Source organism: Macaca fascicularis, chromosome 4, assembly GCF_037993035.2.
Source record: "Macaca fascicularis isolate 582-1 chromosome 4, T2T-MFA8v1.1".
Classification (NCBI taxonomy): domain Eukaryota; kingdom Metazoa; phylum Chordata; class Mammalia; order Primates; family Cercopithecidae; genus Macaca; species Macaca fascicularis.
This window is the reverse complement of record NC_088378.1, coordinates 128,710,985-128,737,672: the sequence shown is the minus strand read 5'-3', so window position 1 is coordinate 128,737,672 and position 26,688 is coordinate 128,710,985. Positions and strand designations below refer to the sequence as shown.

Below are 26,688 nucleotides of genomic sequence, written 5' to 3'. Positions count from 1 at the left end.
CCCAAAGTGCTGGGATTACAGGTGTGAGCCACCACACCTGGCCTTCATATTGTTTTGAAGCAAATCTCAGATGTCATTTTTTTTTTCATTCATGCCTATTTCAGTATGGATTTCTAAAAGATACTGATTCTTTTTTTTTAAAAATGTGATCCCTGAGGTCAAGTGATTGAGACCATCCTGGCCAACATGGTGAAATCCCATCTCTAAAAGTACAAAAATTTGCTGGGCGTGGTGGTGCGCGCTTGTAGTCCCAGCTACTTGGTAGGCTGAGGCAGGAGAATCACTTGAACCTGGGAGGCGGAGGTTGCAGTGAGCCGAGATCACACCACTGCACTCCAGTCTAGCAAAAGAGCAAGACTCCGTCTCAAAAAAAAAAAAAAAACAAAAATTACCCGAGTGTGGTAGTGCGCACCTGTATAACTGAAAAAAATTTAACAGAATGATATATTTATAATTCATCAGGGATTATAGAATTTCAATGCTGATGGACTCTGTAAAATTGTAAATGTGTCAGGATTAACCTAGAATTATGGAATTATATGAGCTTTTAATTAGGCAAGGTCTTTGGGAGCTTGGAAAACTGAAGTTTTCAAGGAAAAGTGAATAAATACAGCTGCCTTATATTTAAATCCTGGGTATTTATTCCATATTTATTATACCCACTTATGTGCTATTTGCTGGGGATGTAAAGACAAATAAGATGAGATTCCTGTTTTTGAGGGTAGTACTATAATATCTTTTTTGTTGTTGTTAGATGGAGTTTCGCTCTTGTTGCCCAGGCTGGAGTGCAATGGTGCAATCTTGGCTCACTGCAACCTCCACCTCCCAGGTTCAAGCGATTCTCCTGCCTCAGCCTCCTGAGTAGCTGGGATTACAGGCATGCACCACCGTGCCCGACTAACTTTGTATTTTTAGTAGAGACGGGGTTTCTCCATGTTGGTCAGGCTGGTCTCGAACTCCCGACCTCAGGTGATCCGCCCACCTCAGCCTCCCAAAATGCTGGGATTACAGGCGTGAGCCACTGTGCCCAGCTGTTAGAGTTTACCTTAATGAAATGGGCCCTATATGTATAGCTATTGTCTTGCTTGCTAAAATAATCATGGATGTCTTGATTTTCACGGATTCCTGTTTACATTGCCAGATTCACCATTGCTGATGGTCATTCCTTTTTAATAGATGACAAGTCATAGAGTTCTGGGAGTTTGGGAGCTGGCTAAGTTAAATGATTTTCAAACTTTTTTCTTGCAGTTGAGTGAGAGTTGAGCTACTCAGCTGAAGGGTGTGTGTGGGGAGAGGTGGGAGTGTCAAGAGTGCCTCCACCACCACCAGCTATTTTAAGCCTCTAAGAAGCTCCTGGATACCTTAAAGAATATTGGGTCCCAAGTTTTAAAAACTCACTGATGTGGTCTATTAAGTTCATTAACAAATGGGAAATGGGACCCAGAGGTTGGAGCTTCTTCGTCGTCACATGATTAGTCAATGTCAGTATCCAAAACAAGCCCTGTGACTTCCAAATTCAGTGTCCTTGCCCTGTGTCCCCAGCCTCTGTAAAGCCTTGCCAGAAATTCTCCCCAGCCCCCTTCATGGTTGGTCACTCTTTCCCCCATGTTATAGCACATTATTTTTGCCAACTGGATTGCTTAATATGTTAGGCTTATTTCTTTCTTTTTTTTTTTTTTAATACTTTTAAGTTCTGGCCTCCCCTAGCCCCCACCCTCCCACCCCAACAGGCCCTGATGTGTGTTATTCCTCTCCTTGTGCCCTTATGTTCTCATTGTTCAACTCCCACTTATAAGTGAGAACATGCAGTATTTGGTTTTCTGTTCCTGTGTTAGTTTGCTGAGAATGATGGTTTCCAGCTTCATTCATGTCCCTGCAAAAGATATGAACTCATTCTTTTTTATGTCTGCTGTTAGGCTTATTTCTGCCCCACCTCATTCCTACCTCAAATAGGAATTAAAGCAATTTAAAGACCTTCAAATTCTTCATTTCATGAAATGAACCAGGTTTATCACTTATGTTAAATATCGCCTTTTCCAACTTTGGGATTTTTTTTTTTTTTTTGAGACAGAATCTCACTCTTTCGCCCAGACTGGAGCGCAGTGGTGAGATCTCCTCTCACTGCAAGCTCCACCTCTTGGGTTCATGCCGTTCTCCTGCCTCAGCCTCCCAAGTAGCTGGGACTACAGGCGCCGGCCACCGCACCCGGCTAATTTTTGGTATTTTTAGTAGAGACGGGGTTTCACCGTGTTAGCCAGGATGGTCTCGATCTCCTGACCTTGTGATCCACCTGCCTCGGCCTCCCAAAGTGCTCGGATTGTAGGCATGAGCCACTGCGCCCATCCGGGAATTTTTTATTATTTATTTATTTATTTATTTATTTATTTTTTGAGACAGAGTTTTGCTCTTGTCACCCAGGCTGGAGTGCAGTGGCACAATCTTGGCTCACTGCAACCTCTGCTTCCGAGGTTCAAGCAATTCGGATTCAAGCCTCCTCGCCTCCTGGATTCAAGCAATTCTCCTGCCTCAGCCTCCAGAGTAGCTGGGACCACAGGTCCAAGCCACCATACCCAGCTTTTTGTAGTTTTTGTAGAGATAGGATTTTTGCCATGTTGCCCAGGCTGGTCTCGAACTCCTGAGCTCAACTGATCCGCCTGTCTCAGCCTCCCAAAGTGCTGGAGTTATAGACATAAGCCACCATGCCCAGCTGGGAATTTTTATTATTTTTATTTATTTATTTTTTGAGATAGAATCTTGCTCTGTTGCCCAGGCTGGAGTGCAGTGGCATGATCTTACCTCACTGCAACCTCTGCCTCCCATGTTCAAGCAGTTCTCCTGCCTCACCCTCCCAAGTAGCTGAGATTACAGGCACATGCCACCACACCTGGCTGAGTTCTGTATTTTTAGTACAGATGGGGTTTCACCATGTTGGCCAGACTTGTCTCGAACTCCTGACCTTAGGTGATCCACTCACCTCAGCATCCCAAAGTGGTGGGATTACAGGCGTGAGCTACCGCACCCGGCAGAATTTTTAAATTTCTAAGTTTTTCTTGTAACAATTTGCCTTACTCTTTTCCACCCACTTCTCCTTGCTTTTAGAAGGCCCTAGCTAGTGACAAAATAAATGAAGAAATCCTTGGTTGAATAATAACTAAAAAACTTAAAGCCAATCATGCTGAGTTTGACAGCTTCTTTTCTCCCCAAATGGATATAATTGTGAAAATATTGTCATGTTTTCTTCTAGCAAAACGTCATATTATTTCACAAAAAGCCCAGCGATTTCACCTGAAGAAGCTTGGGAACTCCTGCCAAAAATTGTAGCACTTCTCACATTGCAATGGTAATGAATTGTTGCATGTCTGTCTTCCAAAAGAAAGTGAGTTCCTTCAAAACGGGAACCATGCCAGAAGGTGAAGTCTTGCAATTACAAAATTTAACAGCACAGTACAATTACAATATAGTAAAAAGAATAAGATGAGAATACTTTATATCCTTATCAACATGAATAGTTATTTGCCCTGCATAACTGGCTATTCATGGCATAACTTTTTGATGGTGACACCCATTGGAAAATTGTTTGCTCAAACACAGTAGTTCACTTTTCAGCCTTGCTTCTTCTGTTCTACAAAATGTGAAGGATTTTTACATTTATTACATTTATGTCATACTATTTTGTATTCCCACTCCCTAGCATAGTACCTGGCGCTAATGTTTGTTAAATGAATATTCTTTACAACCATTGAATAGTTTTATTAAAGATAGGAATTAAAGAAGGAGCCTTTCTCATTCCCTAAGCTGTTCTTCAAGGGTAGAAAACTAAAGGAGGCACAGGAGAAAACTGTGTAAACAATTTAATTATCTGTCCTCCTTCCTTCTTCATTTCTCCTATCCTCCCTCTTTCTGAATACTCTGATCCTATAATCTCTGCTGATGAACTCATATAACCCCTTCGAGAGATTTGGTTCAAGACCTTACAAATGACTATGGGGCCAAAATTGAGTAACCGAGACTGGATTTAACTTCCTGTGTAAAAATGGTAAAAGTCAGACACAATATAATGAAATAATGGTTTTTTAGATATTAGATATCAGGCAGCACAGGACAGTGACTCCTGAGAGGACAAAACAAATGAGATGAGCCCTGTAACTGACCCAGCTTACTGTCAAGAGTGTTTCATTAGGGGAGGAGGAACCCACAGGAAGGCTGATAATCTTCCTGAGTTGAGTTGATGTCTCTGAGAGGTTAAAATGGCCTAATTTCGGCCAGACACGGTGGTTTACGCCTGTAATCCCAGCACTTTGGGAGGCCAAGGCCAATTGGTCACGGGGTCAAGAGATCGAGACCATCCTGGCCAACGTGGTGAAACCCCGTCCCTACTAAAAATACAAAAATTAGCTGGGCGTGGCGGCATGTGCCTGTAATCCCAGCTACTCCCGAGGCTGAGGCAGGAGAATCACTTGAACCCGGGAGGCGGAGGTTGCAGTGAGCCGAGATTACGCCACTGCACTCCAGCCTCCCAACAGAGCGAGATTGCATCTCAAAAAAAAAAAAAAAAAAAAAGCCTACCTTCACAGGGCAGGGTACCAGAGAGAGGCAGCACTACACTTCACTATCTGGAGATCTGCAGAGTCTTTCTCAAGTTTTTAGCTGATAACTGATGTATTTGAGGAAACTACCTAAGTTCTGGGAAGGAACCCTATTTGGAGCTCACATAGGGCAGAGAATAGTTTGTGTTCCCATCTGCAAGAGTGCAAAACTCCTTGTAATTCATAGAATATCAAATGAGGTATTTATTGCCTCAATATAGGGCAAAATGACTTCTAGACTAAAGATTGACAAAGCTTAAAAGCAAACCTTAAAAGGATCAGACATTTTGTAAAGAAACTGTTGGCCAGATGAGGTGGCTTATACCTGTAATCTTAACACTTTGTGTGGTGGAGACAGGTGGATTGCTTGAGGCCAGGAGTATGAGACCAGCCTGGGCAACATGGTGAAACCCGGTATCTACAAAAAATACAAAAATTAGCCCGCTGTGGAGCTCATGCTTGTAATCCCATCACTGGGAGGCTGAGGCAGGAAGATCACTTGAGACTAAGGGTTCAAGACCACCCTGGGCAACACAGTGAGACCCTGCCTCTTCAAAAAAATTTATTTAAGTTGTTACTATCTTACATAAGTTCAAGAAAATAGTGGAAAGATTAAACAAATAATGGCATGGAATCTCATCTTGGGCCAAGACAAAAAGCAAAAAAAATTTTTTTAATAATAATGACATGGAGTATATTAAAAAGACCCAAATTGAACTTCTGGAGATGAAAACTACAGTGTTTTAAAATAAAAGTTTACTGGATGGGATTAACAGAAGATTAGAGACTGCAGAAGAAAATATTTATGAGTTTGAAGTCATATGAATAGAAGCTATCCTAAATGAAAGCCAGAGAGATTAAAATACTAAAAAAGTTCAGGCATGGTGGCTCACACCTGTAATCCCAACACTTTAGGAGGCCAAGGCAGGAGGATCGCATGAGCCCAGGAGTTCAGGACCAGCCTCCTAGACTACATGGTAAAACCCTGTCTCTACAAAAAATACAGAAATTAGCTGGGCATGATGGCAGGTGCCTGTGGTCCCAGCTTGGGCAGCAGAGCAAAAACCTGTCTCAAATTAATAAATTAAATTAAAAAAATAAAAGACTGAAAGAAAATACAGCATCATTGAGCTGTGGGACACTTCAAATAGTCTAATAATATAACTGTAATTATAGTCCCCAAAGGAGAGGGAGGGGCATAAAATATTTGAAAAAATTTTTTCAAATTTATGGCTGAAATTTTTCTAAATTTCTAAAATTTTCTAAATTGGAGGGAAACTATAAACCTACAGATTCTAGAAGCTTAGTGAACCCTAACCACAGGAGGCATGAAGAGAACTACACCAAGGCTTTTCATAATCAGATTGCTTAAAACTAGTGGTAAAGAGAAAAATATTTAAAGTGTCCAGAGGAAAAAATGACACATTATGAAAAAAAGAAAGGTAAAAATGATGGCAGACTTTTCTTTGGAAATAATGCAAATGAGAAACAGTACATCAGTATATATATATATATTTTTTTTTTGTATTTTTAGTAGAGACGGGGTTTCACTATGCTAGCCAGGATGGTCTCAATCTCCTGACCTTGTGATCCCCTCCTCTTGGCCTCCCAAAGTGCTGGGATTACAGGCGTGAGCCACCGCGCCTGGCCAGTGTATCAATATCTTTAAAGAACTGAAAGGAAAAGAAAACCCTGTCAATCTTAATATGCCCAGTGAAAATATATTTCAAAAATGAAGGAAAGAGAAACACTTTTTTGGGGGGTGGGGGATAGAATCTCTGCTGTCTCCCAGGCTGGAATGCAGTCACACAAACATGGCTCACTGCAGCCTCAACCTGCCGAGGCTCAGGTGGTCCTCCCACCTCAGCCTCCTGAGTAGCTGGGATTACAGGTGCGCATCACCATGCCCAGCTAATTTTTTTACTTTTTATAGAGACGGGGTTTTTCCGTATTGCCCAGGAGGGTCTCAAACTCCTGGACTCAAGCAATCCGCCCACTTCGGCCTCCCAAAGTGCTGGGATAACAGGCGTGAGCCACCATGCCCATCTCACACTCTTTAAAGATATATCAAAACTGAAAGAATTCATCAGCAAAGACCTGCACTACAAAAAATACTAAAGGATTCCTTTCAGGAGAAGGAAAATGATACCAGATGGAAATCTGGATTTACTTAAGAGAAGGAAGAACACTGGAAGTAGTAAATATGTCAGTAAAAATAAAGTGACTGCAGTTCATTTTACCTTCAATAGGTCAGGAGGTAAAAATGTGATTTTGAAGACTGCAACTATTCCTTAGTTCATGTCTGCTTAAAGTCTGTCAATAATTTGCTAACCTCAGCACCTTTTAGAGGTAAATTTGTTTGTAAATTATTGGTAAGTTATGACTCATGTTATAGCAACTTACTACAAGTAAAGCAAATGTCAGCAGTTTTTGGTAAGGTATCTTGTATTGGCTCTTGGTGGTTTTTTTGGTTTTTGGTTTTTTTTTTGAGACAGGGTCTCACTTTGTCACCCAGGCTGGAGTGCAGTGGTGCAATCTAGGCTCACTGTAGTCTCAACCTCCTGAGTTCAAGCCATCTTCACTAGGCTATATACATATATATACACATACACATATGAATACGTGTATATATAAATTATATATACACACATATATATAAATTATACACACACACACACACACACATATATATATATTTTTTTGAGACGGAGTCTCACTCTGTCACCCAGGCTGGAGTGCAGTGGCTGGATCTAAGCTCACTGCAAGCTCCGCCTTCCGGGTTTATGCCATTCTCCTGCCTCAGCCTCCCGAGTAGCTGGGACTATAGGCGCCCGCCACCTTGCCCGGCTAGTTTTTTGTAATTTTTAATAGAGATGGGGTTTCACCGTGTTAGCCAGGATGGTCTTGATCTCCTGACCTCGTGATCCGCCCATCTAGGCCTCCCAAAGTGCCGGGATTACAGGCCTCAGCCACTGCGCCCGGCCTATTTTTTTTTTTTTTTTTTTTTTAAGATGAAGTCTCAGTCTGTTACCCAGGTTGGAGTGCAGTGGTGCGATCTTGGCTCACTACAGCCTCTGCCTCCCAGGTTCAAGCAATTCTCCTTCCTGTCTCAGCCTCCCGAGTAACTGGGATTATAGGCGACTGCCACCATGCCCAGCTAATTTTTGTATTTTTGGTAGAGCGGGGTTTCACCCTGTTGGCCAGGCTGGTCTTGAACTCCTGATCTCACGTGATCCACCTGCCTCAGCCACTAGGCTATATTTTTGAATGAAGAAAAAGAACAGAGAAGCAGATAAGGGAGGAAACAAAAATATTTGTAATAGTGGCCACATACCAAATTTCAGTTTGTGCAGTCTTTGAAATCCTGTTTTCTTTTTTTTTTTTGAGACAGGGTCTCACTCTATCACCCAGGCTGGAGTGCAGTGGTGCGATTTCGGCTCACTGCAACCTCTGCCTCCTGGGTTCAAGAGATTCTCATGCCTCAGCCCCTATAGTAGCTGGGATTACAGGCACATGCCACCACGCCCAGCTCATTTTTTTGTATTTTCAGTAGAGACAGGGTTTCACCATGTTGGCCAGGCTGTTTCATGGCTCTTTTTTTTTTTTTGAGATGGAATCTCGCTGTGTCTCCCAGACTGGAGTGCAGTGGCGTGATCTCGGCTCACTGCAAGCTCCGCCTCCCGGGTTCACGCCATTCTCCCGCCTCAGCCTCCCAAGTAGCTGAGACTACAGGCGCCCGCCACCACGCCCGGCTAGTTTTTTTTTTGTATTTTTAGTAGAGACGGGGTTTCACCATGTTAGCCAGGATAGTCTCGATCTCCTGACCTCGTGATCCACCCGCCTCGGCCTCCCAAAGTGCTGGGATTACAGGCTTGAGCCACCGCGCCCGGCCTGTTTCATGGCTCTTAAGGGTCAGTTTTGGTTTTCTTCCATTGCTGGCCAGAATATCTTTTTTTTTTTAGATGGAGTCTCACTCTGTCACCCAGGCTAGAGTGCAGTGGGGTGATCTTGGCTCACTGCAACCCCCGTCTCCTGGGTTCTAGCAGTTCTCCTGCCTCAGCCTCCCGAGTAGTTGGGATTACAGGCATCCACCACCACGTCCAGCTAATTTTTTGTATTTTTAGTAGCAATGGGGTTTCACCATGTTGGCCAGGCTGGTCTCGAACTCCTGACCTCAGGTGATCCGCCCGCCTTGGCCTCCCAAAGTGTTGGGATTACAGGCGTGAGTCACCATGCCCAGCCCAGAATATCTTAAATAGGCAAAACTGATTTGCCGCACTAGCTTTCCTGAAATACCTGTTCTTGCAACCAATATGTTTCTTAATGAGAGCTTAGATTTTCTCCCTCTGTGTGAAAAAAAAAATGATAGTCTGTTATATCTCTGCCTTGGATGTCTTTGAAGTTTTGCTGTGAGCTTAATTAAATTCAGACTGTTTTTAAGATATAGTATTTCTTGGCCAGGCGTGGTGGCTTATGCCTGTAATCCCAGCACTTTGGGAGCCCAAGGTGGGCGTATCAACTGAGGTCGGGAGTTCAAGACCAGCCTGACCAACATGGAGAAAGCCTGTCTCTACTAAAAATAAGAAATTAGCCAGGCATGGTGGCACGGGCCTGTAATCCCATCTCGGGAGGCTGAGGCAGGACAATCACTTGAACCTGGGAGGCAGAGGTTGCGGTGAGCTGAGATCGCGCCATTGCACTCTAGCCTGGGCAACAAGAGAGAAACTCCCTCTCAAAAAAAAAAAAAAAAAAAAGGATACAGCATTTCTTTTAAGACAGCTGATGTAGCTTACTCTCCAGGTCAGTAGGCTGTTTTAAAATACTCTATGGGCTGGGCATGGTAATTGTAATCCCAGCACTTTGGGAGACCTAGGTGGAGGATCGCTTAAGTGCAGCAGTTCAAGACCAGCATGGGCAACACAGTGAGACCTCGTCTCTACAAAATCAAAAAAAAAAAAAAGTTCTAAGTATTTAGCTGGGCACTGTAGCATGTACCTGTAATCCTAGCTTCTCAGAAGACTGAAAGGGGAGGATTGCTTGGGCCCAAGAATTCAAGACCAGGCTGGACAACATAATGAAACCCTGTCTCTTTAAAACAAAAAAAGTTCTGAGTATTTGGTATATTTGGTATACTTAAGGAAAGTGAGCCTCACTTGAGGTTCTTTTTAAATTTTATTTTATTTTTGAGATAGGTTTGGTACTTTTGCCCGGGCTGGAGTGCAGTGGCAAGATCACGACTCAACTGCAACCTTCATGTCCTGGGCTCAAGTCATCCTCTGACCTCAGCCTACCAAGTAGCTGGGACTAAAGGCAAGCGCCACCACACCTGGCTAAACGGACTTGAGGTTCTTGTACTTCAAGGACCATTTTGTCTCCTTCTTCTCCTTGTTTTATTAATTGTATTTATTTTTTGATTAGATCTTACATGCATGTGGCACAAATTTCAAAGGTACAAAAGGACATATAAATAAAGAGTGTATCTTCCTCTGTTCCCCAGTCACCCTGTTTTCTTCCCAGAAGTAACTAGTGTTACTGGTTACTTGTGCTTCATTTTAGGGTCTATACATTTACACACACACACACACACATCATGTGTGTATTTTCCCACACACACATCTGGGAACATAATGTACATACTATTCTGCACCTTTCTTTTTTCATTGACCATATATCCTTCCAAGTCAGTATGATTAAAACTGCCTCATTAGTTTTAATGACTGCAGAGTATTCCACTATGTAGGTAAACCATAATTAATCAGGACATTTAATCATGGACATTTAGGGTTTTTAAGAGAGTTTTTAAAATTAAGGTATAGTTTACATACCATAAAATTCACCTTTTTAAAGAATATAACTCAGTAGTTTAATTCAATAACTTTTTTTTTTTTTTTTAGAGACAGAGTCTGGCTCTGTCACTTTGGCTGGAGTGCAGTAGTGTAATCATAGCTCACTGCAGCCTTGACCTCCTAGGCTAAAGCAAACAATCTTCCCATCTCAGCCTCCCGAGTAGCTGGAACTACAGGAGTGCACCACCACACTCAACTAATTTTTAAATGTTTTATAGAGATGGGGTCTCACTACATTGCCAAGCAGGTTCAAGAACGTGTTTATTGCCCCAGAAGGAAACCCCATACCCATGACATCTAAGGTTTTGCAGTCCTTTGTTAAAACCAATAATACTAAAATAATAATAATACTGCCCTGGATATTCTTATACACATGTCATTTGGCACATGTGAAAGAATATCCAAGTGACAGCTGGTTATGGTGGCACATACCTGTAGGCCCAGCTACTTAGAGGGTTAAGGATCTCTTGAGCCCAGAAGTTCAAGTCCAGCCTGGCCAACATAGAGAGACCCCATCTCTTTAAAAAAAAAAAAGTGAGTGAAAAAAAAAGAGTATCTGCAGTACAAATACCTGGAAATGGATTTGCTTGGTAAGCTGATTTATTCACTTAAGATTTTGGAAGACATTGCTGAATTGCCCTCACTAGAGGTTATATGAGACTGTATCCTGTCAGTGTATAGACGTTCCTATTTCCCCACTCCCTGCTAGCATAATTCTTCATCCAACTTTTTTATCATTGCCAATCTGACAGGACATGTAGTATCTCACTACAATATTAATTTATATTTCTCTTATTGTAAGTAAGGTTGATTATTTTATATGCTTAGGAGCTACTTGTATTTCCTTTGTTGTGAATTGATTGCTCATAAACTGATTAAATCTTTGATATTCTGGAGGGATCCTGATAAAAAAAAAATTCCTTATTTAGAATAGCTTTTTATGTATTAGGGAGAAAAGCCCTGATAAAAAATTTTCCTTATTTATAGGAGCTCTTTATGTATTAGGGAGAAAAGCACTCTGTGGTATGAATTGGAGATATTTTTCCCAGTTATTTTTGTTTTAGTCTTTGACTTTGCTTATGATGTGTTTTCTTTTATCATGCAGAAGCTTTGTATTTTATGTTGACTTTGTCAGTCTTTTATGACTTGTGTGTCTTATGACATCCTTTGACTTTCCTCACTCCAACATTGTTTAAAAAAAATTCTCCCATGTGTTATTCTAGTACTTTAAGTTTCTTCCTCCCTCCACCATGTAACGCCTAGATCCATCTAGAATTTATTTTGTGTAGGATAAGAGGTGTGAATCTACCTTATTTTCTCCATATGGTTAACAACTTTTCCCCACCGCTTTGAAATGTCATTTTTACACTGTGTCCTCTTGATTAAAAGCTATTATTATTATTATTATTATTATTTTTTTTTTTTTTTGAGACGGAGTCTCACTCTGTCGCCCAGGCTGGAGTGCAGTGGCCGGATCTCAGCTCACTGCAAGCTCCGCCTCCCGGGTTCACGCCATTCTCCTGCCTCAGCCTCCCGAGTAGCTGGGACTACAGGCGCCCGCCACCGCGCCCGGCTAGTTTTTTGTATTTTTTAGTAGAGACGGGGTTTCACCATGTTAGCCAGGATGGTCTCGATCTCCTGACCTCGTGATCCACCCGTCTCGGCCTCCCAAAGTGCTGGGATTACAGGCTTGAGCCACCGCGCCCGGCCAAAAAGCTATTATTTAAGATGTTTGTTGGTGCAATTCAGAACAATTTTAAATATTAGCTTTAATTTTTTAAGAGAGGTAGTCAGGTGCTCAGGGCAGTGATTTCTGAACTCTTGGGGTGCCTACAGCCCCCTTCTCTCCACGACAAATCCTACTGCCGAGTGCTAGTGCTGCTATTTACAGAGGAGACGACGTTTTGCCCACGTCTCTTGGGCCCAGAAATAGTTTCCAACCACTCATACAGGGATTTCCCCTTAGCCTCATAAAATCTACCTGGGGTCAGCCACCCATCTAGGGATGTTACTTGAATGAGAAAAGAGCCTCAACAGGAGTCCAGAATTAAAGGGAGAATCTTTCCAGAGAAAACAAAATTCTTCACTTCTGGGTCTTAGTGACTGATCTTCAGATTATCTTCTCATTTTATTTATTTTTCTTTTTAATTTTATTTTTTGAGACAAAATCTCGCTCTGTCACCCAGGCTGGAGTGCAGTGGCGTGATCTCGGCTCACTGCAACCTCCGCCTCCCAGGTTCAAGCAATTTTGCTGCCTCAGCCTCCCGAGTAGCTGAGACTACAGGCATGTGCCACCACACCTGGCTAATTTTTTGTATTTTTAGTAGAGATGGGTTTCACCATGTTGGCCAGGCTGGTCTCGAACTCCTGACCTCAAGTGATCCACTCACTTCGGCCTCCCAAAATGCTGGGATTACAGGCATGTGCCACCGTGCCTGGCCTATCTTCTCATTTTAAAATCATAGTCAAGTTTTACAATTTTGCTTTGGTAAATTTATTTTGATGGACCGTAGATCATCTGGTGAAAGGAACCCCTGGTTTAGGCTATATTATGACTACATTTTGGCATTATTTGAAGCTAGAGAATACAGGACTAAGGGGTCATCTCTTTTAATTTGAAACCATTTTAAGGTGAGAAAAGAGTGTGGCCCTTTAAAAAGTAGAATTCTCAGGGTGCCCCGACTGTAAAGGCTCCTAGAGTTGTACCTACTGGGACCAGAGGAGAAGGCCTGTCTGGCAGTTCCTGATGCTGCTGATAGGGGGTAGATATCCCCAGGGAGCCTTCTTTCAAGCCAAGTGTTTGACCCCCTGTTTTGTTTGGTAGAGAAGATTGCACAATGGCTTTTAATCTCATTCAATATTATAAAATTGTTCTGTTTGCACTACTCAAGGAGTAGTTTGTCATTCTGAACTTAGGGGTAGCAGATGTTCTCTGTGCTTGCAAGTGCTGGTGGTAGTAACACCTCAGTGGAGTGACTGGTGGTGACTTCCTGCCTCAGGGCTGTTTAACCCTTAGGGCACCTTATCAAGTAGAGGAATTAGGCAAGTGTGTCAAGTAAGGAGGGAAGCTGGGAGAGTCGGGGAAGTGTTTTTCTTTGGTATAGACTATTTTTCACTTACATTTTTATTAATTAGTTTGTTCCAGAGACAGACACTTAAAAAAAATGAATTCACAAAGGATACAGGGGAATTCAATTTAAGTGGTCATGTTAAAAAAGTAATATCTCCTTTATAGGCTTAATGTATGTCATAATTGGCTAATTTATTCCATATGATTGTGATGCCTGAGAGACAAGCCTATGGTTTGCTGATGAGCCATGGTTAATACAATTTTATCTCACTAAATGTCGTCAGGATTTAAGGGAAGACCTTCACACAGATTTCTCTGTATCTATGTGATGATCATTTTCCTGCTTTTCTTTCTGTCCCATCTTCACTCCTTCCACAGTCACGTTACGGTAGTATAGTCATGCCAGTGTGCCCGTGAGTAACTCCAAGTCTGAGTTCTAAAAAGCAGGTTTCACTTAGCCAGCTGCCCTTGTCAGTTTCAGCCTTGGGAGTCACCTTTTGGTATCTTTTCCCACTTCTTCTTCCTCCTTTCTCAACCACCATTTCTCCTCTCCATTGGATTCTACAGGGTTTATAATCTCCCAGATCATTCAGCAGCTGGACGAATTCACCCGCCAAGGGGAAGATCCCTGGCAGATCCCAGTGGGGGTACTTACCCCTTCCAGACTCTTCCTGAGGAAAGCAAGTTACCTTCTGTGTAGCAGGAGTACATTTTATATTAGTTTGGCCTTGTGACTGTTAGAGTGGGAAGTCTGAGGGAATTGGAGAAGAGATGCAGTTTTAACAGAGGAAAAATATTTAGTAGAGACTGTCCTTTCTGCCTTCTTCGGGCGTGTCCCTCTTCTGGGCATCTCTTCAGGATTTCATTCCTCCGTCCAACTGCTGTTCACAACTGCCCTTTCCAACTGCTCCAGAACTCTTGGCCCTGGCATTCCGTGATGTAAATTATTCCACGCATGGCTCAAAATGGGTGTGAAGCGGTGTTGCCAGGTGTCGGATCGCTAGTGTAAGTTTCCCAGTCTGTGGGGAGAGCTGCTTTTGGAATCTGTGCAGTTGTTGTTGTTCAGCTGAAGCATAGTCATTTCACTGGCTAAGCTTGACGCTGTCGCTGGCTGGGGAGAGAGGGATCTGAGGGCCTGGAGCTGGGGTGAACTTTTTTGGTTGAGATTCTCTACTTTAAGGATTCTAGTGTTAGGATGTAGATTGTTTGGAGTTGAACAGGGGTGGTGGTGCTGCAGAGGGAGAACACAGGACCTGCGGGCCAGAGCCTGCAGAGACTGCCTGCGGCTAGGGTGCCCCTCTTCTCTCTCTAAATGCAGGAAGAACTATTTTCCTATCTTCCTAAAGATAGCCAGAATATGGCAAAAAATGTAGATTGTTCACCATGTTTAGGGACATTGAGTCACAAAATTAAAAGACCTCTATGTCTATGAGATCTTTTCTAAAACATAAATATTATTTCTCCCCTTGTTTATTGTACATTTTGAGGAAGTTACTATTCATGGTTTATAGCCCCTTGGGGGAATCTGCATGTGAAGGAAGTTGCTGCCAACTATCTTTGATTTGTCTAGATTCTTTTTCGACTTACAAGTTAAGGGTTTGTTTCCAATAAAAAGTTTAAATTGAATATTTTATCTCTCAAAAATTACATTAATAATAAGCCGAGGAAAACTCACATGAATTACAGTTATTTATCCGGAAAAGTGTAAGGCATATGTTTATATTGCATTGATACTACTGCCTTTAATCTGCTTTACTGAAACCTGTTTCCCTCTCCCTTTTCTTTGTAGTTGTCATGGATGATGATGATGACTCGTGTCTCCTTGATCTTATTGGGTAAGATGCTTATTCCAAAACCCGGGTAAATCAAATGTGTGAGATTTGCTGAACACTAAAACAACCTAATAGCGTATTAACACCTGGTAGGTATTTTAAATAAAAATTAAATAATAATCATAGGTTTAGTAGAGAAACAAAGGACTTGATTAACATAGGGGCTGTAATTCAGTAATTCTTTTTTTATTTTTCCTTTTGAGACAGGGTCTCACTCTGTCACCCAGGCTGAAGTGCAGCAGCATAGTCTCAGCTCACTGTAGCCTCTACCTCCCAGGCCCACACGATCCTCCCAACTCAGCCTGCCAAGTATCTGGGACTACAGGCACGCACCACCATGCCTGGCTAATTTTTTGTATTTTTTGTATTTTTTTTTTTTTTTTGTAGAGACAGGGTTTTGCTATGTTGTATAGGCTGGTCTCCAACTCCTAGACTCAAGTGATCCTGCTGCCTCAGCCTTCCAAAGTGCTGGGATTACAGGCATGAGCCACTGCGCCCAGCAAGTAATTATTTGTTAAATTTATTTCCTAATAAATCCCAGGAGGGAAAAGTGAATAATAATAGGAAATGGCACAATATCAAAACAAAAACAAGATAAAAATTTTAAAAACTACTAATTGTTTTAAAATAGGGAGAGGATTTTACTCAGGTAATCATTTTCTTTCTACTCTAGTAAAAATTAGTTCTAAATGTAGGTAGTGTATTTGTTTGTTGTTTTATCTCTTTTTTTTCCTCTCTTTTCTAGAGACCCACAAGCATTGAACTATTTTCTACATGGACCTAGTAATAAATCTGTAAGTAATGCGTAGCACGCTACAGACATCTATTTTGTTTCTGCTTTACAGTTAAAGTAGTAACCACCTATTGAATTTGTATCTTTGCAGAGCAATGATGACTTGACTAATGCAGGATATTCTGCAGCCAATTCAAATTCAATTTTCGCCAACTCTAGTGTGAGTATTGGAAACTAAATGCAGTGATTAAATGGTTTCTATCTCATTGATGACTTGTGAATTGAGCCTTTAACTGCCTTTGTATCGTGAGAATCCTTACCTTGTCTGTTGTAATTTATTTTATTTTATTTATTTATTTTGAGATGGGGCCTCACTCTGTCACCCAGGCTGGAGTGCAGTGGTGTGATCACAGCTCACCGCAGCCTCGACCTCCCAGGCTGAAGCAATCATCCCACCTCAGCCTCCCAAATAGCTGCGACTACAGGCGCGTGCCACCAGACGGGCTGATTTTTGTATTTTTAATAGAGACAGAGTTTCGCCATGTTAGCCCAGCTGGTCTTGAGCTCTCAGGCTCAAGCAATCCACCTACCTTGGCCTCCCAAAATGTTGGAATTACAGGTGTGAGCCACTGCGCCCAGCCTGTTGTAATTTATATAGGAAGAAAATCTATTGAATTATGTAGACATTTTCTACTTTTAACATAGTAAATTAAGACAAGCTATATGGCCAGGTGCAGTAGCTCACACCTGTAATCTCAGCACTTTGGGAGGCCAAGGTGGGAGAATCGTTTGAGCTCAGGAGTTCAAGACCAGCCTGGACAACATAGCAAGACCCTGTCTCTTATTTTTAAAAAATAAAATAGGCCAGGTGCAGTGGCTTACACCTGTAATCCCAACACTTTGGGATGCCAAGGCAGATGGATCACGAGGTCAGGAGTTCAAGCTCAGCCTGGCCAAGATGGTGAAACCACATCTCTACTAAAAATACAAAAAAAATTAGCCAGGCATGGTGGTGGGTGCCTGTAATCCCAGCTACTCGGGAGACTGAGGCAGAGAATTGCTTAAACCCAGAAGGCGAAGGATGCAGTGAGCCGAGATCGCGCCGTTGCACTCCAGCCTGGGCAACAGAGCAAAACTCCGTCTCAAAAAAATAAATAAATAGGCCGGGCGCAGTGGCTCACTCCTGTAATCCCAGCACTTTTGGGAGGACGAGGCCGGCAGATCACGAGGTCAGGAGATCGAGACCATCCTGGCTAACATGGTGAAACCCCATCTCTACTAAAAATATAAAAAATTAGCTGGGCGTGGTGGCGGGCTCCTATAGTCCCAGCTACTTGGGAGGCTGAGGCAGGAGAATGGCGTGAACCTGGGAGATGGAGCTTGCAGTGAGCCGAGATCGTGCCACTGCACTCCAGCCTGGGCAGCAGAGTGAGACTCCATCTCAAAAAAATAAATAAATAACATAAAATAATACGCCGGGCATGGTGGCTCACTCCTGTAATTCCAGCACTTTGGGAGGCTGAGGCAGGCAGATCATGAGGTCGGGAGATTGAGACCATCCTGGCCAACACAGTGAAACCCCGTCTCTACTAAAAACACAAAATTGGGCGTGGTGGCACATGCCTGTAATCCCAGCTACTCAGGAGGCTGAGGCAGGAGAATCGCTTGAACCAGGGAGTCAGAGGTTGCAGTGAGCCGAGATTGTGCCATTACACTCAAGCCTGGCCACATAGCAAGACTCTGTCTCAAAAATAAATAAATAAATAAATAAATACAAATAAAATAAATAATAAACAATAAAAAGACAAGCTATATGAGGTTGTCTTTTAAATAATAAAAAGGCAAGCTATATATCCACTTTGCCATTTTTCTTTTTTTTTTTTTTTTTGAGATGGAGTCTCGCTCTGTCGCCCAGGCTGTAGTGCAGTGGCGTGATCTTGGCTCACTGCAAGCTCCGCCTCCCGGGTTTACGCCATTCTCCTGCCTCAGCCTCCCGAGTAGCTGGGACTACAGGCGCCCGCCACCTCGCTCGGCTAATTTTTTTGTATTTTTTTTAGTAGAGACGGGGTTTCACTGTGTTAGCCAGGATGGTCTCGATCTCCTGACCTCGTGATCCGCCCGTCTCGGCCTCCCAAAGTGCTGGGATTACAGACTTGAGCCACCGCGCCCGGCCCACTTTGCCATTTTTCTAAGCTTTCAACTTTCTTTCTTTTTTTGAGATGGAATCTTGCTCTCTTGCCTAGGCTGGAGTGCAGTGGCACGATCTCGGCTTACTGCAGCCTCTGCCTCCTGGGTTCAAGCAATTCTCCTGCCTCAGCCTCCCTAGTAGCTGGGGTTACAGATGCCCACCACCACACCAGCTAATTTTTGTATTTTTAGTAGAGATGGTGTTTCTCCATGTTGGCCATGATGGTCTTGAATTCCTGACCTCAAGTGATCCCCACCCCAATACAAGCTTGAGCCACTGCACCTGGCCTCAACATTCTTTCTAAAATGACTCAGAAATGTTACAACCTGAGAAGGTCATATTAGAATGTTTTGAACCTTGTTACATAATAATCTTTGAGGAAATTATTCTTAATTCATAGTTACTTATAAGTTGTTTTCATCTTAAATGAGAAAAAAAAGATAATAAGTAACACTTGAGCATTTAGTATGTGCTTGGCATTAAGAGCTTAACATATATTAACCTCAGGCAGATGTGGTGGCCCATGCCTGTAATCCCACCATTTTAGGAGGCCAAGACAGGAGAATTACTTGACCTCAGGACTTTGAGACCAACCAACATAGTGAGACCCCATCTCTACAAAAAATTTAAAAATTAGACCAGTGGCCAGGCACGGTGGCTCACGCCTGTAATCCCAACACTTTGGGATGCCGAAGTGGGCAGATCACGACATCAGGAGTTCGAGACCAGCCTGGCCAACATGGTGAAACCCCATCTCTACTAAAAATACAAAAAATTAGACGGGTGTGGTGGTGTGTGCCTGTAATTTAATCTTCTCAGGAGGCTGAGGCAGGATAATTGCTTGAACCTCCAGAGGCGGAGGTTGCAGTGAGCCAAGATCACACCGCTGCACTCCAGCCGGGGCGACAGTGCAAGACTCCATCTCAAAAAAAAAAAAAAAAAAAAAAAAAAACATTGGCTGGGCGCAGTGGCTCACGTCTATAATCCCAGCACTTTGGGAGGCTGAAGTGGGCAGATCACGAGGTCAGGAGATTGAGACCATCCTGGCAACATGGTGAAACCCCGTCTCTACTAAAAATACAAAAAAATTAGTGGCAGACGCCTGTAGTTCCAGCTACTCGGGAGGCTGAGCCAGTAGAATGGCGTGAACCCGGGATGCAGAGCTTGCAGTAAGCCGAGATCACACTACTGCACACTCCAGCCCAGGCGACAGAGCAAGACTCGGTCTCAAAAAAAAAAAAAAAAAAAAGATGAGCATGGTGGTGCATGCCTGTAGTCCCAGTCCTGCTGAGGCAGGATCCCTTGAGCCCAGGAGTTGGAGGCTGCAGTGAGCCAAGATTGTGCCATTGCACTCCAGCCTAGGCGACAGAGTGAGACCCTATCTCAAAAAAAAAAGAAACCCGCCGGGCGCGGTGGCTCATGCCTGTAATCCCAGCACTTTGGGAGGCCAAGGCAGGCGGATCACGAGGTCAGGAGATCAAGACCATCCTGGCTAACACAATGAAACCCCGTCTCTACTAAAAATACAAAAAATTAGCTGGGCGTGGTGGCGGGCACCTGTAGTCCCAGCTACTCGGGAGGCTGAGGCAGGAGAATGGCATGAACCCGGGAGGCAGAGCTTGCAGTGAGCCAAGATGGCAGCCACTGAACTCCAGCCCGGGCGACATCGAGCAAGACTCCGTCTCAAAAAAAAAAAAAAAAAGAAACCCAAAACATATATTAACCTCATTTAATCTTCACAATGATTCCATGAAGCGGTTCTATTAAGATACATATTTTGGCCAGGCACGGTGGCTCACACCTGTAATCCCAACACTTTGAGAGGCCGAGGTGGGTGGATCACCTGAGGTTAGGAGTTCAAGACCAGCCTGGCCTACATGGCGAAACCCTGTCTCTACTAAAAAATACAAAAATTAAATGGGTGTGGTCGTGGGCACCTGTAATCCCAGCTACTTGGGAGACTGAGGCAGACAGAATTGCTTGAACCTGGGAGGCGGAAGTTGCAGTGAGCTAAGATCAGACCACTGCACTCCAGCATGGGTGACACAGTAAGACTCTGTCTCGGGGGGGAAAAAAAAGATACATATTTTAGAGATGAGGAAAGTAAAGCACAGAAAGGTTAAGTTACTTTGCCAAATAGTACAAAGCCATGAGTTGCAGAGCTAGGATTCTAACCCAGGCCGCCAGGCTCTGGAACTCATGTTCTTTTGTTTTTGAGACAGAGTCTCGCTCTGTTGCCCAGGCTGAAGTGCGGTGGTGTAATCTCGGCTCACTGCAACCTCCACCTCCTATTTTTAGTAGAGACGGGGTTTCACCCAGTTGGCCAGGCTGGTCTTGAACTCCGGACTTCAAGTGATCCACCCGCCTCAGCCTCCCAAAGTGCTCAGATTACAGGCGTGAGCTACTGCACCCAACCTCCATGTTCTTAACCTCTAGAAGCATCTAGGCAGGAAACCTGACCTGGGGGATTGGGGTGTCCTGCCTGGAGACTATATTGAGATTACTGTGTTTGAGCCTTAGGTTCCCTTACTCTTTATAGTTGCTTTGTTCTGCCGTGGATGGTAGTCAGAAGTTGAACTGCCCAAGGTTGAATCCTTGCCCTACCACTTATTAGCCGTGTAACCTTAGATATATCACTAAATCTCTGTGAGGGTCAATTTCCTCTTTTTTTTTTTTTTTTTTTTTTTTGAGACAAAGTTTCGCTCTTGTTGCGCAGGCTGGAGTGCAATGGCACAATCTTGGCTCACCGCAACCTCCGCCTCCCAGGTTCAAGCGATTCTCCTCTCTCAGCCTCCTGAATAGCTGGGATTACAGGCATGCGCCACCATGCCCAGCTAATTTTGTATTTTTAGTAGAGACAGGGTTTCTCCATGTTGGTCAGGCTGGTCTCGAACTCCCAACCTCAGGTGATCCACCCACCTCGGCCTCCCAAAGTGCTGGGATTAACAGGTGTGAGCCACCGCGCCTGGCCAGTTTCCTCATTTACGAAACCAGAATAACAATAGAATTACCTGAGAGGGTGGTTAAGATTAGTTGACTAGACTGTTGAAATTACTTGGTATGGTGCTTAGTAAATATTAACTTACTATCATCAGGACCTATATTTTCTTCACCTATAAAATGGAATGGTGTTCGGAAAGTCCTTGGGATGGACAGTTCTTTTTAATGGTCGCGTGTGTGTAAGGTACATAAGATCATATCATGCAAGATATATCTGTCACAACACTGATCTCCTGTAAGGCTTGTGAATCAGTAGCATTTCTGACATTCATTTTGAATAAATAATCACTACATATGATGCCACTAAGCCCATAAAGTAGTTATTTAGCCTATCCCTCAACATTCATGATTTTTATTTAGCAACTCTCCTACTTCCATGTGAGTATTAATTCTATCTTTTCAAATTGCTTCATTCAATATGTATTTATTGGCAACTTTTTTTGCATCATGTCGGTGTAGTAGAAATATGGAAAATGCTCTGAGGCCGGGGATGGTGCCTCACGCCTGTAATCCCAGCACTTTGGGAGGCCGAAGCAGGAGGATTACTTGCATGCAGGAGTTCAAGACCAGCCTGGGCAAGATGGTGAAACCCCATCTCTAAAAACAAAAAACAAAAAAATATAGCTGGGTATGGTGGGGCACACCTGTAGTCCCAGCTACTCAGGAGGCCGAGGTGGGAGGATCTCATGAACCCAGGAGTTCACAGCAGCAGCGAGTTATTATTGGGCCACTGCACTCCAGCCTGGTCAAAAGAACGAGACCCCAGATCAAAAAATAAACTAATAAGTAAATAAAGTCTGTGGCAGTATCTCAAAAAAATGAAGCTAAGCTCTAAGTAGTCCTCAGTATGTTTGCATTATCTATCTGTTCTCTATAAAATAATTTACCAGCATGATGGATGCATATGCTTATAAACATAACATCAAGCATCATTACTATGGAAATAAAATATCAGAATAAGGTGAGCAGTTTAGAGAGTTGTGCCTGAAAAGCAGACTGTTGTGCTTTATTCATGTTCAAAAGTAAGATTAATTTTTATACATCCTTTTCAAAGGTTACATATGCCATGTAACATACTGTTTATTTTTTTAGAATGCTGATCCTAAGTCATCCCTCAAAGGTGTAAGCAACCAGCTTGGAGAAGGGCCCAGTGATGGACTGCCACTTTCAAGTAGCCTCCAGTTCCTTGAAGATGAACTCGAGTCTTCTCCTCTTCCTGATCTCACTGAGGACCAACCTTTCGACATTCTTCAGAAATCCTTGCAAGAGGCCAATATCACTGAACAGACATTGGCAGAAGAGGCATATTTGGATGCCAGTATAGGTTCAAGCCAACAGTTTGCACAAGCCCAGCTTCATCCTTCTTCATCAGCATCCTTTACTCAGGCTTCTAATGTTTCTAATTACTCAGGTCAGACGCTGCAGCCTATAGGGGTGACGCATGTGCCTGTTGGAGCATCGTTTGCAAGCAATACAGTGGGTGTACAACATGGCTTTATGCAACATGTGGGGATCAGTGTTCCCAGCCAGCATTTGTCTAATAGCAGTCAGATTAGTGGTTCTGGTCAAATACAATTAATTGGGTCATTTGGTAATCATCCTTCCATGATGACTATTAATAACCTAGATGGATCTCAAATCATATTAAAGGGCAGCGGGCAGCAAGCCCCATCAAATGTGAGTGGAGGGCTCCTGGTTCATAGACAGACTCCTAATGGCAACTCCTTGTTTGGGAACTCCAGTTCCAGTCCAGTAGCACAGCCTGTTACTGTTCCATTTAACAGCACAAATTTTCAAACATCTTTACCTGTGCATAACATCATCATACAAAGGGGTCTTGCACCAAATTCAAATAAAGTCCCAATTAATATACAGCCAAAGCCTATCCAGATGGGTCAGCAAAATACATACAATGTGAACAATTTGGGAATTCAGCAGCACCACGTACAACAAGGGATCTCTTTTGCTTCTGCAAGCTCACCCCAGGGCTCAGTAGTTGGTCCACACATGTCTGTGAACATTGTAAACCAACAGAACACAAGAAAGCCAGTCACCTCACAGGCAGTGAGCAGCGCTGGGGGCAGTATTGTTATTCATTCCCCCATGGGCCAGCCTCACGCACCCCAAAGTCAGTTCCTCATACCTACAAGCCTTTCTGTCAGTTCCAACTCGGTACACCACGTCCAGACTATAAATGGGCAACTTCTTCAGACTCAACCCTCTCAGCTCATTTCTGGCCAAGTGGCCTCAGAGCATGTCATGTTGAACAGAAACTCTTCCAACATGCTCAGGACCAACCAACCATATTCTGGACAGATGCTTAACAACCAGAATACTGCCGTCCACTTAGTGTCTGGGCAGACATTTGCTGCCTCTGGAAGTCCAGTGATAGCCAATCATGCCTCTCCTCAGCTTGTGGGTGGACAGATGCCCTTGCAGCAGGCATCCCCAACCGTATTACACCTGTCACCTGGGCAGAGCAGCGTTTCCCAAGGAAGACCTGGCTTCACCACCATGCCCTCGGTGACAAGCATGTCAGGACCTAGTCGGTTCCCTGCTGTCAGCTCAGCCAGCACTGCCCATCCTAGCCTTGGGTCTGCAGTTCAGTCTGGTTCATCAGGATCAAACTTTACGGGAGATCAGCTGACGCAGCCGAACAGGACTCCAGTACCAGTCAGTGTGTCTCATCGTCTTCCAGTTTCTTCTTCCAAGTGTACCAGCACCTTCAGTAACACACCTGGAGCAGGAACCCAGCAACAATTCTTCTGCCAGGTAATGCCCTTTCCCAAATAAATATTTGGCTGATTATAGAGTGGAAAAATGAGATGTGTATTTACTAGAATATAATTTTCATGGCCGGGCACGGTGGCTCACGCCTGTAATCCCAGCACTTTGGGAGGCCGAGGCGGGCGGATCACAAGGTCAGGAGATCGAGACCACGGTGAAACCCCGTCTCTACTAAAAATACAAAAAATTAGCCGGGCGCGGTTGTGGGCGCCTGTAGTCCCAGCTACTCGGGAGGCTGAGGCAGGAGAATGGCGTGAACCCGGGAGGCGGAGCTTGCAGTGAGCCGAGATCGCGCCACTGCACTCCAGCCTGGGCGACAGAGCGAGACTCCGTCTCAAAAAAAAAAAAAAAAAAAAAAAAAAAAAAAAATTTTCATCCTAGACTCCCAATTTCTTTTTTTTTTTTTTTTTTTTTTTTTTTTGAGACGGAGTCTTGCTCTGTAGCCCGGGCTGGAGTGCAGTGGCTGGATCTCAGCTCACTGCAAGCTCCGCCTCCCGGGTTTAGGCCATTCTCCTGCCTCAGCCTCCGGAGTAGCTGGGACTACAGGCGCCCGCCACCTCGCCCGGCTAGTTTTTTGTATGTTTTAGTAGAGACGGGGTTTCACGGTGTTAGCCAGGATGGTCTCGATCTCCTGACCTCGTGATCCGCCCGTCTCGGCCTCCCAAAGTGCTGGGATTACAGGCTTGAGCCACCGCGCCCGGCCGACTCCCAATTTCTTAAAAATTTTAGGCCAGGTGTAGTGGCTCATGCCTGTAATCCCAACAGTTTGGGAGACCGAGGCTGGAGGATTACTTGAACCCAATAGTTCAAGGCCAGCCTGGGCAACATAGTGAGACCCTGCCTATACCAAAAATTTAAAAATTAGCTGAGTGTGGTGGTACACACCTGTAGTCCCAGCTACTCTGGAGGCTGAGGCAGAACAATAGCTTGAGCACAGGAGGTTGAGGCTGCAGTGAGCCATGATTGTACCACTGCACTGGGTGATAGAGTGAGTCTCAAAAAAAAAAAAAATTTTTTTTTACACTTATGACTGGTTATCTTTTTTCTTGATTTTCTTTTTTGCCAGGGGACGGGGGTAGGGGGTCTCACTCTGTCGCCTAGGCTGGAGGGCAGTGGCACAGTCATGGCTCACTGCAGCCTCAACCATCTAGGCTCAGATGATCTTCCCATCTCAGCCTCCCAGGTAGCTGGGACTACAAGCACATACCAGCACACCTGACTAGTTTTTTGTATTTTTTGTAGATTTGGGGTTTTGCCATGTTGTCCAGGCTGGTCTTAAACTCCTGGGCTCAAGAAATCCCCTGGCCTTGGCCTCCCAAAGTGCTGGGATTACAGGCCACCACACCTGACCTTTTTTCTTCTTAAGTGTTTTAATCCATTGTAGAGTGGAGACTCTGGAGTTAGACTCTTGAGTTTGAATCTAAGCTTTATGACATGGAAAAAGTTAACTTACTGCTCTAGACTTAATTGTCTCCAACAGTGAAATGGGGATAATGATACTGCCATCCCATGGAGTTATCAGGAGGGTGAAATGAGATAATCTAAACAAAGCACTTAGACATAGACCCTGGCAAATAGCAAATACTCAATAGAAGCCTGTATTTATACTTAATTAAATTCATTATGGGCATTTAAAATGAAAGCTTATTTTAGATTATTTATTTACATTGTACAGCAGGCTACTAGGACATGTGACTATGGACTTGTTGAAGATGTGGTAGCTGCTTCTTGGTTGCCAACAGGAAAGGCTCAGGGACTCAGCGTGACTCTATAGTGGGTAACTGGCCTGCAGCAGAGGGAAGCACATAAAGGGAGAAATCGAGGCACTCTCATTTGACCAAGTACCTGACCTGAGCCTGCTCTTACTATACTATTATGCAGGTTAATTACTGTGGGCAATTGGTAAACCACATAAGGATTATGTTTCTGAAAAGAATCTCAAGTGGTCATGAGCTTTAGTCCTTCACTGTCATCTACTGATACTTCGACGGCTCCATCTTTTGGTTCCCACTCATTCTGAGCATGCTCCATAGTTCCAGCTCCTCTTCTTCTCATCTGGGAGGACCCATGCCATACCCTACCTTCCACCCCTCAGTCCTGCGTTTCCCCTGCCTTTGTCCTCATCCACATTCAGAAGGATTCAAAAACTTCTGTTTGTATATATCAACATATTTCAAAATCTTTTTTTTTTTTTTTGAGACAGTCTCACTCTGTTGCCCAGGCTAGCATGCAGTGGCGAAATCTCAGCTCACTGCAGCCTCTGCCTCCCAGGCTCAAGCGTTCCCTCCGCCTCAGCCTCCCAAGTAGCTGGGAACACAGCAAGCCACCATGCCCAACTATTTTTGTATTTTTTTTATAGGCAGGGTTTCACCATGTTGCCCAGGCTGGTCTCGAACTCCTGGGCTCCAGTGATCTGCCCGCCTTGACCTCCCAAAGTGTTGGGATTATAGGCATTTGCCACTGTGCTCAGCCAATATCAATCTTTTAAATATATATATCAGCCAGGAGCTGTGGTTCATGCCTGTAATCTCAGCACTTTGGGAGGCCGAGGTGGGCAGATCACTTGAGGTTAGGAGTTCAAGACCATCCTGACCAACATGGTGAAACCCTGTCTCTACTAAAAATACAAAAATTAGCTGGGTGTGG

The 26,688-nt window shown here is 43.8% G+C and overlaps 1 protein-coding gene across 4 annotated transcripts in view; it reads left to right on the top strand.

The window, feature by feature from the left end:
* Positions 1-26,688, top strand: part of BICRAL (BICRA like chromatin remodeling complex associated protein) — an 89,077-nt gene that overhangs the window by 24,987 nt on the left and 37,402 nt on the right. For 2 of the 4 annotated variants that reach the window (XM_045390905.3, XM_045390904.3), the window contains exons 2-5: positions 15,292-15,337; positions 16,080-16,128; positions 16,219-16,287; positions 22,348-24,027. In XM_045390905.3, the coding sequence (XP_045246840.2) occupies positions 15,297-15,337; positions 16,080-16,128; positions 16,219-16,287; positions 22,348-24,027 (1,839 nt within the window). In that variant the 5' untranslated portion in view covers positions 15,292-15,296. Of the gene's footprint in view, positions 1-3,244; positions 3,341-14,366; positions 14,508-15,291; positions 15,338-16,079; positions 16,129-16,218; positions 16,288-22,347; positions 24,028-26,688 lie in introns of those variants that run through there. The other 2 variants (XM_045390906.3, XM_045390907.3) reach the window with 2 other exon arrangements.